The sequence below is a fragment of the Sorex fumeus genome, unplaced genomic scaffold, assembly GCF_029834395.1.
Source record: "Sorex fumeus unplaced genomic scaffold, SorFum_2.1 ptg000008l, whole genome shotgun sequence".
NCBI lineage: Eukaryota > Metazoa > Chordata > Mammalia > Eulipotyphla > Soricidae > Sorex > Sorex fumeus.
The window spans coordinates 6,348,491-6,360,703 of NW_026606065.1; the positions used below are offsets into that span (position 1 = coordinate 6,348,491).

Below are 12,213 nucleotides of genomic sequence, written 5' to 3' on the forward strand. Positions count from 1 at the left end.
GTACCTAGAAATTTAAAAACCTTTTACTCGAGAGGTTCACATCTCCTTGTTTGGTGTTTAAATGTTAGGAGACAGGGATTATATGGTGTCTTAGCGATTAGTATTTATAAATTAGAAATTAAATTAGACACCTTTTAAGTAATGCACACTAATTAGCCTTAAAAAGTAGCAGGTGGCAGATGACAGTAAAAAAAATGGAAACAAAAAGATTACATTGCAAGAGAGCTGTAAAAAACAGTTTGAAATAATTTATTTACATAATACTTATCTAAGAAGATTGAAAGAGCCCACAGGATTACCACATTGTTCCAGTTCAGTGCAGAGATGGAATCTGACATTGAATAATGAGATATTTGATAGAATTATATGTAATTTATTATGTCAGGATGGAATGGTGTAAAAGTGTGCAATTCGTTTTGAATAATTTCTCTTCATGGCGTGGAGGGGTTGGCTATACTCAGCGATGTTCAGGGGTTACTCCTGGCTCTGCACTCAGCAGTTAATCCTGGTGATGCTTGGGGGACCAGAAACCATATGGGATGCTAGGGATTGAACTTGGGTTCGCCATGTGCAAGGTAAATGCCCTACCTGCTGTACCTGCTGGCCTGAAGAATTTCCTTCCAGAATGTAAATTCTTCTAGCTGTTCATGCTTAAACAAGTAAGTTCTCATTTTTTAGTGTTTATCTTACATCTAACGATTCATGCACTTGGAGTTATGGCACGCTAAGAATTAAAATAAAAATAAGTAGAATGAGGGATATATGTATACACATATGTGTATATATATGTATATATGATACCAAGAACTTGTAGGTACCACTAAAAACCTTCCCTAAATTTTGTTTTAAAAAGCCATTGTCAGACTCAACACCAAGTCTCACACCAAGGTTCAAGTCTCAGTTACATAGAATATGTGTCGGGTTCAAATGTCAGTCATAGAATATTTCTTAATTGGGGGTCATTTAAACTTGACCTTTATAAAATGAGGATATATTCTTTGTTATCTTTATAAGGATAAAATAGCACTGTAGTACTGTCCTCCCGTTGTTCATCGACTTGCTCGAGTGGACACCAGTAACGTCTCACTACAAATTGTGAGACTTGTCACTGTTACCATTTTGTAAAGATAAAATAGATGGATTATATGCATTTTTTACTTTTTTTTTATTTTTAAGTAAAACAGATTTTATTTGGAGGTTTTGAAGGGAAGAAGGGAGAAAGCAGGCTTCTCCAAGGGCAGAGAGAGCCCACACGTCCCAGCACTATAGCAATGTCCTGCCATTGTTCATCGATTTGCTCGAGCGGGCCCAGTAGTGTCACCATTGTGACACTTGTTGTTACTGTGTTTGGCATATCGGATACGTCACTGGTAGCTTGCCAGGCTTTGCCATGCCGGTGAGATAACTCTCAGTAGCTTGCCGGGCTCTCTGAGAGAGGCAGAGGAATCAAATCCGGGTCGGCCACGTGCAAGGCAACCGCCCTACCTTCTGTGCTATTGCTCCAGGGAAAGTTAGAATATTATTTGGAATATTTTGGGGGATTTTATATGCTTTTTGAATCAAAATCATACCGAGTATTGCTGGTAACTAATACAGCTCTGCTTAAGAGAATTGGTGTTGCTGGGTATGGTATCACATATAATGGCAGACAATGCAAAGCATGTGTGAGAGCATGCAGTTAGGCTCTCTCAGACCCTAATATTTTGGCAGTTATTTGTACAGGGAGTTGGGGAGAGTGGAGAGAACTTTGGAGGAAAAGGGAAAAGATAATAGAATTTATTTGAGTTCAGAGGACTTTAAATGATCTGTGGTTTTAAGTGATTCTTTTTTAATTTAGTTTGAAAGAAGCATCTTCAAGCCTTTTTATTTTTTATATTTTGATTTTATGGCTTCTCCCAGTGGTGCACAGGGATCACTCCTGGTTGGACTTGGGAAACCACATAGGTTGCCAGGGATTCAACTCAAGTAGGCCCTGTGCAAGGCAATCACCCTATTCTCTTGTACTCTCTGGTCCCATCTTCAAGCTTTTTTAAATATGATGTTGTTTTTTTTTTCAGGTTTATTATTTCCGACAAGGACATGAAGCATATGTTGAAATGGCCCGGAAAAATAAAATTTACAGTATCAATCCCAAAAAACAGCCATGGCATAAAATGGAACTACGGGTATTATGTTCATTGTCTAATAGTCCAGTTATGGTAGGGTTTGGAGAAAGTTATATTTACTGTTAATATTTCTTCTATAACTACTATACCATTTGCAATTTATTCAAATATCCAATTGTGTTTTACATCTGAAATTAAATTAATGTGCATGTCAGTTATACTCCAGTGGGAAGAAAACCTGTATCATGATGATAAATTGTTTTAATTAAAGCAGTTCTAAGGAATATAAGGTATCAATTTTTAAAGAAACAGCATATATAGTACAAAATTAAAGTTGGATACAAGTGTAATTCATAGTAAAAACTGGAGAAATACTATAAGATAAACTTTTTGTTGTTTTAGCTTGCATGTAATAACAATATTTTATATTTTAAATTAGAGTATGTCTAGATTTACTAGGAATAGTTCAAATACATTTATCTGTAACTGTTGGAAAAATTATAAAACTTTCCTTATTTTTCCCTTTTTCCTTCGCTTTTTGGGTCACACCTGGCAGTGCACAGGGGTTTCTCCTGGCTCTCCACTCGGGAATTACTCCTGGTGGTGCTCAGGGGACCATATGGGATGCTGGGAATCGAACCCGGGTCGGCCACATGCAAGGCAAACACCCTGCCCGCTGTGCTATTGCTCCACCCCCTTCCTTATTTTGTTTTTAATTTTTGTGGGGCTTTATTTTATTTGCGGGTTTTTGTTATTGTTATTTCTCTCTTTTTTTTCCCTTTGGTTTTGAGGCTGGAGTGATAGCACAGCAGTAGGGCGTTTGCCTTGCACGAGGCCGGCAGGTCCGACCCGCATTCGATTCTTCCGCCCCTCTCACAGAGCTTGGCAAGCTACTGAGAGTATCTCGCCCACACGGCAAAGCCTCGCAAGCTACCACCCATGACGTATTCGATATGCCAAACATAGTAACAAGTCTCACGATGGAGACGTTACTAGACCCACTTGAGCAAATCGATGAATAACGGGAGGACTGTGCTACAGTGGTTTTGAGGCCGCAATTTGTGGTGTGCCCTGGCGGGGCTCTTACATGGTACCAGGGATCAAAGCTGGGTCTGCCCAGTGCAAGGCAAAGCACCCTGTCTGCTGAATTGTCTGTGTTTCCCCTCTTTATTATTCTTTTTCATTTTATTGAGCTATGACTTATTTCCATATGCACAAAGCTTAAGTACAAAGCTCAGTGATTGTTCACATATATACTGTAATCACCTGCTTAAATCTATAACAATTATTTTCTTGGTTATGCATAGCATTTTATTGGTTTCTCATTTTATGTATCTTCCTCAGGAACAAGAATTGATGAAGATAGTTGGCATAAAATACGAAGTGGGATTGCCTACTCTCTGCTGCCTTAAACTTGCTTTTCTAGATCCTGATACTGGTAAACTGACAGGCGGATCATTTACCATGAAGTAAGGACTGTTGAGACAATGGTGTCTTATTATTGTAGATTGTTTTTCAAGATTCAGATAAATTTGAGCGTCTTTTAAATGGTTATAGGTATGTGGCCTAATCACTGTGTTTCTGTTTGTAAATAGATACCATGATATGCCTGATGTTATAGATTTCCTAGTCTTGAGACAACAATTTGACGACGCAAAATATAGGCGGTGGAATATAGGTGGGTAACTTACTTAGAAGCCAGAGATGTTTGTTAATTTTAAATACAAGTGACTTACTGTTGGTACCTTAGGAAACGATAACAGGGAAAGTATTTAGTCATTTTGGGAAAAGTTAATAGCAAAGTAAGATACTGTGTCAGGTGTTTTTCCAGAGTTGTTTTAAAGACTGAAAACACTTTTAATCTCATTCATACTGGAATTCCAACATATTTTTCTGCATTTGGTTACTGTTATAAGGAGTGTTTATTAATTATTTTCTCTAGCCTTCTGCGTGCTAAGTAAAAATTTTATCCCGAAGTGTTCATAATTCAAATTTGAAGCAGTCTTTTTTGTGAATATTTTCAATTTTTTAGTTTGTTCGTTTGTTTTTTGTTTATGATCCATACCCATTGGTGCTTAGAATTTACTCCCGTGTCTGCATTCGGGACTTACTCCTCACAGGCTCAGAGAACCATATAGGATACCAGGGATAGAACCTGAGTTGGCAGCATGCAAGGCAAGCCCCCTACCAACACTAGCATTCTGGCCCCACATTTTCAATAATTTGGACTGAGGATAATTTACTAGATTTTAATTCATTTTTTGTTAATTCAGTCAAGTCTCAAACTTTAAGATCTTGGTCAGTTTCTGGCATTCGACTGCATATGGATATATTAGAATACTGATTTTTCAAAGTTCAGAGGGTCAGTCTTTGTCATCTTGGAGTGGGATGTTGAGCATATGTCATCGGTTTGAGAACGCCCATCAATTGGTAGTGCTGATCTATTCTGCCTGCAGAGTCACTAGAAAGTATTAGAATAACATGATGATTTGTCTTCTCTTGGTTTTCCTTAGCTTAAACATGTACATGTTTGCTCTAAAAACACAAAATGAGGACAGGATGAGGGGAGGAATAGTACAGGAATAACGTGCTAGACTTGCATGCAACTGACCCTGGTTCCATTCCTGGCACCATATGTTCCCTAAGTACTGCCAGGAACGATCTCTCAGCATAGAAGGAAGAATGAGCAAACCCGGAGGGGATGGCCCAAGACTCCTTTCCGAAGAAAAGAAAAAAGACAAATGGGGAAATTTAGCAACATGAGTATTAATCACCAGAAGTATTCATCTGTCATAGGCTAAACAGAGTTCATTAAGAGCAGCATGTAGCATCTACTTGGGAGGTATGGAAAGCAACTAATCCTAAAGACTGCACTCTTTAGTGAAGTGCTCGTTGAACTGGTGAGAAATAGATAAAATGGGAGTTACATTATCTAGCATCTTTAACTTTTTGAGAAATTTTAATGGGGTATTTTATAGTTTGAGCTCTTAGAGACTGAGGGAAGATTTCTTTTTAAGTCTTAAATTACAAAGTCAGGAGAGCCTTAAAAAAGATTTCTTTTTCTTTAGAAAAGGAAAGACAAAATTAATAATAAAAAAATAGTGGTGAGTTCTGTAGGAAATAGTAGAAATACTTGTTAGAGTAGAAAATTTGATTATGGAGAAAGTAAAATGTATATATCTTTTATGTACAGCTGTTTGGAAAGAGCATCAATACTTAATTTTTAAAATTGAAGAAATAGCTATATACTCTTTAGAAATATAAGTAAATTCAAGAAGAAATGCTTAAAAGTGTTTCTCTTGGTTTGGCTTATAAGCCTTTGGTACATTTTTTTTAAGTTATTAGCACTATATCTGATAATATAAATTTTATTTTTTTAAGGATATACATCTGCCAATAAATTGCAGAACAGTTATTAGCAGTCAGAGTCCAGGAATTTTCCAGAATTGAACTGATAACAACCTAGGCCAACAAATATGACAAGCGTTGGACAAATCAAAGAGATATTTCAAAATGGATGTACAGAAATTTCTCATTTGGATTTTACAGTTTTTAATCTATAAGTTAATAGATTTATATTTTAACGTTAGTACTAGTTGCTCTTTTATTTCTCAAGATACATGTTATCTGCCTGCCCTACCTCCTTTTAAAAAAAGGAGTTATTACATTAGCAATAACTTAACCTGCTAAGTAATATTTAGGCTTACTCTGAATAGTGAAATCTTTTCTTAGCTTGATATCATTTTGTAGTATCATTCATTGTGGTTAGGCACAATTTGAATTCTTCTGAATAGCTCTACAAAACTCACTGAATTTATTCTCAGGTTGTTTCGGTCTCAAAAATTCTCTCTATTTATAACTTCTCAAGACTTGTGTCACTGGTAGCACATATGAGAAGCAGTTAAGAGATTTGAAATTTAACCCAAAAAAAAGAGATTTGAGATGTAGTAATGAATACCTTCTTGTCATGGCTGCTTGTATACTTGCACCTGACTTAAATTAATATTCCTTTTTTTTCTTTTTCCTTTTTGGGTAACACCCAGCGATGCACAGGGGTCACTCCTGGCTCTGCACTCAGGAATTTCCCCTGGCAGTGCTCAGGGGACCATATGGGATGCTGGGAATCGAACCCGGGTCGGCCACGTGCAAGGCAAACGCCCAACCCGCTGTGCTATTGCTTCAGCCCCAATATTTCTTAATAATGGCTGTTTGATACTTGTATATGAACTTGAGTTCAGATATTTACCCACTCCAAGTGTTGTCTCTGTGTGGCACTTACCTGCGTGTACAATTATTTTTATTGACTTCTGGTTCAAACTTCTTTAATAACTAAGTTTATTTTGTTTGATTTTTAACTTGCTCTATGCCTTTATACTTTTTAAAATTATTTTTTGTACAAATGAGGACATATGAATATTGTTCTCTTTACATTTTTTTGAAATAAAACAGTGAGCTCTGCTGTAAATTTTTGAACGATCAGTAACAAATTTGAAGAATTAGTAACAAATAACTTGCATAATCTCTGAAGCCTTCCTTACTCTACCCTAAATGAGCCAGGATAAAAATTATTAAGTAGAGTTAAAAACAGGAAGAAAAAGCATTACAGAAAGGAAGAAAGTAGTTCAATTTTCAAGACAGGGAGGCTAAAACAAATAACTTGTTCAGGATTTTTGGAGAAAGCAGTTTCATTAATAGATACTATCTAAATGCCTTTGGCTGTTTGATACTTGTGTCTGAACTTGAGTTCAGATATTTACCCACTCCAGGTGTTGTCCCTGTGTGGCACTTACCTCCATGTACAATTATTTTTATTGACTAAGAGTAAGAAGAATGAGCACACATGAAGTCCTGTTTTTACAAAGTTTAGGTGAGGTTTTTTTTTGTTTTTTTTTTTTTTGTTTTTTTGATAAGGAAAAGGAGTGTATATGAGTGTTATAGAATTGATGCAAAGGAAAACAGGTTAGAATATTTTTGTTATTTGTAGATGGAGTCTTGTTTGTTGGGGAGACTTTTGCAGAAAGTAAGAAATGAAAGAGACTAAATATTTGTTGAATATGAATTATCTATTTTCATTTGAGTGAAAAGTTTGAGCCTAGTCCTGATGATGTATTGTAAACGCTAGATTGCTTTATAAAACAGTTAAGGTAAGAGTGAATTTCTCTTTATCCTAATGTAAGTAATCGCCCTAAAATGGATAAATGACTTCAGATGTACTTACTAAATATCATCTCCCACAGTTTTTCTGGGTTTACTTAGTTTAGAGTGACTGTAGGTCACTCTTAATCTGTCTTCTGAAATCATATGTGCAGTTCCAAGAATTTAAGAGGTAGACATTGGATAAAGGGAATAACAGTTAGCAGCAGTGCATTTCAGAGTAATAAGGTGATTTTTGTTCTTGTACAGGCGACCGTTTCAGATCAGTCATAGATGATGCCTGGTGGTTTGGAACAATTGAAAGCCAGGAACCTCTTCAACCTGAGTATCCTGATAGTTTGTTTCAGTGCTATAATGTTTGGTGAGTAAATATTTGTTTTATTTTTACTTTAACCTTGACTGGCTTTGAGTCTTTTTCCCATCTATTACTAAAATGATAAAAAAATTTTTAAAGACACTGATTATTTTTGTAATACAATTTTTTAAAAAAAATTGTAGTGCAATATTTAGATTTTCTTAATATAAAGATTTTTCTTCCTTTAAGCTGGGACAATGGAGATACAGAAAAGATGAGTCCTTGGGATATGGAGCTTATACCTAATAATGGTAAGTGTGTATTGGATTTTGTGATTCATTTCTTAAAATCTGAATTGCTACTAGAGTAAATTTCCAGGAAACTCAAATGGAAAATAGTCATTCTGCAAATAATTGTTATTGCATACCTGCTATTAGTAGAGTGTGGCAGGACTGGCATAACCATAAACAGGAATAAATCTGTCCTTTCCCACTTCTAATTTTCTTTTTGGTGCTACCAGTGACCAAATAAGGATCATGTAAAATTCATAGTCTAATAGATTGAAATTATAGCAAAACGTGAATGTGTTTTACTAAAATTATTCACTCCTAGAAGATGAGCAGTCAGAAACCACAATATTTTGGTAGCTCCAACACAGTATTTTGAGCAGTATTATATAAGAATTTGTGCTTCTGCTTTGTGAGCTGGAGGAAAAGGCAGCTGGGATAGAGAAGGGATCACTAAGTCAATTATGTTTGGAAGAAATGCCAGGATGGGAGATGTGTGCTGAAAGTAGATAAAGGACCAAACATGATGGCCTTTCAGTGTCTGCTTGGAAACCATAATGCCCAAAAGTAGACTAAGAAGGAAATTGTCTGCCATAGAAGCAAGAGGATGGTTGGGATGAGGGGGAATACTGGGAACATTGGTGTTAGAAAATGAACAATGATGGAGCGATGGGTGTTATATCATTATATGACTGAAACTCAAACATGAAAGCCTTATAACTGTATTTCACAGTGATTCAATAGAATAAAAAATAATACAAAAAAAATGAATTTGTGCTTCTGTAGGGACTGGAATGATAGTACAGCAGGTAAAGCACTTATCTTGCATGGGGCTGATCCGGGTTCAATCAGCAGTTCCCCATATTGTCGTCCGAGCCTACCAGGAGTGATCCTGAGCTCTGCTGGGTGTAGCCCCAAGACAAAACTAAATGAAGAAAAAAATAATAATTTCGAGTACCGGTTGAGATAGATATATATCCTAAGTCTGTCATCATCTGCTAATGTCTTCTTGGCAGTTGACTTAAAATGTCAAAACCCCTGATTTTAAGACTACTCTTACAGTGCTGCTGTGTAAGCTAAATGATATTTTATGTGTAATGTGCTTATTTTTTTTTTTAGACACATAAAACTTCATTGGGGAGGGAGTTAAAATCAGTAATAATATTCCCTTGCATGTAATTTTGTCTTAGCATTTGTTAGTTAAGTATGGTTTAACTTATGCAGTGAAGTATGGCTGAAACCTGATGAATATTTTCTGATTGCCATTTTTGTTTCAGTTCCTAAAATAGCATTAACACAAGCTAGGGATTCAGTTCAAAGCCACATTCGTTTCAAAAGGTATGAAGCCGTGGCTTATATCCTGGCGTCACTTAACCCTTGAGTACTACTTGGGGTTCCTCAGAAGCCCATTCATACTCCCTACAACAGCAATCTAAGCACAAAATAAAATATAGAAATAGAATACATGCAACTGCAGGATAGTTATAAAGATTGTTTCCTGCATAATTCATAATTATGTATTTATGTATATTTTTTGGGTTTTGGGTCACACCTGGCAGTGCACAGGGATTACTCCTGGCCGTGCTCAGAGGACTGTAAGGGATGCTGGCAATCAAACCTGGGTTGGCCACATGCAAGGCAAATGTCCTGCCCACTGTGCTAAGGCTTCAGCCCCTCATAATTATTATAAAGGGTAGTAATGGGATGAGTACTTGTACAAATTATTTACATTTTTTTAAACAATATATAACCTTCTAAGATCTTTAAGAGGGCCAAAGAGATAGTAGAATGCAAGGCACTTGCCTTGGGCACAGCTGATCCCGATTCAGTTTTCAGCACCTCCAGGAGTAATTGCTCAGTGTAAGCATTGAACACAGCTGGGTATATCATACACAAAGAAAAATTAAAAATGAAAAGATCTGAAAGATAATCAGATATTTTATAGAACGCCTTTCACCTGTTTTATAGAATCTTTTTCTAGAAAATAGAAATTAACTTTCACCATGATCGAAATAATCGTTATAAAGAATAGAAAACTTGGAAAAAGTAAATCCAATATGGCAAATCTTAGGAGTGAAAATATAGTCATGCTTAGGTTTTATAAAACCAGCATTTTCTAGAAGTCATCACTGAAAATTTATCACTAATAAAATACATTTTTTATTAATGTTATTTTTGTCTCTGCTAAATTGGAGGTGTCTGAAACTCAGAGATGTTTTAACTTGTACTCTTGATTTATCTTTTATTTCTTTTGTATCATTTGACCTCATATTGCCCTGTTGTGTATGTGGCAGGTGACACACGAATGTACTATTTGTTTCTTATCCTGATATATATGGTGGTTTTTATATTTCTTGTTCTGCTTTTTTATTATGCACTCATTGAGTTTAATCACATTTAGGGAAGAGGAAAAATTACCTGACATCTTTGTAGATTGTCAGTTCCACCATGATTTTCTTGAATAGAGGTTTCAACATTGAACAAGCAGAAAGCATACCCTCATCAAGCTTAAGTTTCATCTATCAATTTTCTATTTCTATAATTTCGCTTTGCTTTGTTTTGAACTACAATAGTGCTTAGGGCATAAATCCTGAATCTGTGCTCAGCTATCACTACCGGTGGTACCTTCTGGGCCCTTTCTGCATTTTTTAAAAGTGAAAATGAGGGATCAGAGAGATAACTACAGGGGTTGAAGAGCTTGCCTTGCACTTGGCCAACCTCAGCACTATAAAGGGATTATATAATTATACAGAAAATATAAATTTGTATCATTTCATGGATATACTTTTTCTTTTACCATATTTGATAATGGGCTAGTGAGATGATTTTTTTAAAAGTATTTTGCATATTTATCCATAGAATTGTTTATAAAGTTATTTTTCAGTTAAGTTATAATGATCCCAGAAAACATGCTTTCTACTTGTGAAAATAAAAGGAATACTTGACAAATATTTACAAAGTTATCTTTTAATTCTGTGATAATAAAGTTCTGCTTTTTATTTTGAGAGTACTGGTCTCTCCAAGCAGTATTCCTGGATTCCTTCAATACTTAGCCTCTGTATGCCCAATATTTCAATGCTTTGCCTCACTGATGCGGTGCTACTTGGACCCTGTAGTACTGGGGGCCATGCAGTCAGTACCTTGAGGTGCTCAGGACCATGCAGTGGGGACAGGGATATTGGGGGGAGTTGAAGATGAATTCCAACTCTGCTTTTTAAAGGTAACCTAAATATTAATTTCCATCTATTTTAACTAAACGTGCTTTTTTTTTTCTGTGTATTTCAGCTGTATTTCCTGAGGAACTAGGTACCAGTGTTCCCTTAACTGATGTAGAATGTAGATCATTGATCTATAAGCCTCTTGATGGAGAATGGGGGTCCAGTCCTAGGGATGAAGAATGTGAAAGAATTGTCACAGGAATAAACCAATTGATGACATTAGGTAAATAATAATAGTAACATGGGTATAAGCAAAAGCTCTTAGAAAGCAGAGAAAAAATATTGTTGATCAATTAAAAAAATACATAAAACTATCCTATCACTAATTTTCGCACTTGCTTAATTTTTTAAATGTAGTTTAATCAGTTTAAAATACGCTAAGGTTTATAGTTCTGATGTACAAAGTCATTGCACTTCTACTACCACCAAAGTGACCAGTAACCTTGACCACTGTCCTTATGTCACTTCTAGTCCACTTCTTTCTTTTCCTCCCACCCCTCCAAGCACCCTAACCCCCTTGCCTGTCTCTATGGCAGGCACCTCTCATCCATCTCTCTCTCTCTCTCTCTCTCTCTCTCATTTTAGGCATTATGGTTTGCAATATAGACATTAAAAGTCTATCATGAGTATCCCTTTACCTACTTTGAACACTTAGTTCCTGTCCAGTGTTCATTTCCCACGGATGTCATAATGGATCCTTCTTTGTCTTAGCTACCTTCCACCCCCCACACCCTTCTGGTGCTTTCAGTCATTGTCTGATCCCATCTTGAGGTCTGTCACGTAGTTTGAATTAACCGTTCTGTATGGTGTGAGGAAAGGATCTCATTTTGTTTTCAGTATGGCTCTCCAGTTTTGCTAGCACTGTTGTAGAGGGCTTTGCTTGCTCCAATTCATGCACACAGTTCTTAGATTAACTGTCCATAGATATGAGGGCTTTATCCCTAGGCTCTTGAGTTCATTGGTCTGAATCTATCTTTATTTTAACACAACAGAATTTTGACTGTTAACTTTGTAGTATGATTTAAAATTAGGGTATGCAGTGACCCTCATCTCTTTTCTCCGAATTACTTTGGCTATTTGGGGGAGTTTTATAATTCCATACAAATTTTAGTAATATTTGTTCTGAATCCTTGAAGAATTTCACCAGAATTACT

At 36.1% G+C, this 12,213-nt stretch overlaps 1 protein-coding gene across 3 annotated transcripts in view; it reads left to right on the forward strand.

Moving 5' to 3' along the window:
• Positions 1 to 12,213, forward strand: part of PHIP (pleckstrin homology domain interacting protein) — a 138,221-nt gene that overhangs the window by 99,843 nt on the left and 26,165 nt on the right. For all 3 annotated transcript variants that reach the window (XM_056108720.1, XM_056108729.1, XM_056108733.1), the window contains exons 25-30: positions 2,058 to 2,165; positions 3,450 to 3,574; positions 3,701 to 3,783; positions 7,509 to 7,620; positions 7,804 to 7,865; positions 11,127 to 11,282. In XM_056108720.1, coding sequence (XP_055964695.1) covers positions 2,058 to 2,165; positions 3,450 to 3,574; positions 3,701 to 3,783; positions 7,509 to 7,620; positions 7,804 to 7,865; positions 11,127 to 11,282 — 646 coding nt within the window. The remainder of the gene's footprint in view (positions 1 to 2,057; positions 2,166 to 3,449; positions 3,575 to 3,700; positions 3,784 to 7,508; positions 7,621 to 7,803; positions 7,866 to 11,126; positions 11,283 to 12,213) is intronic.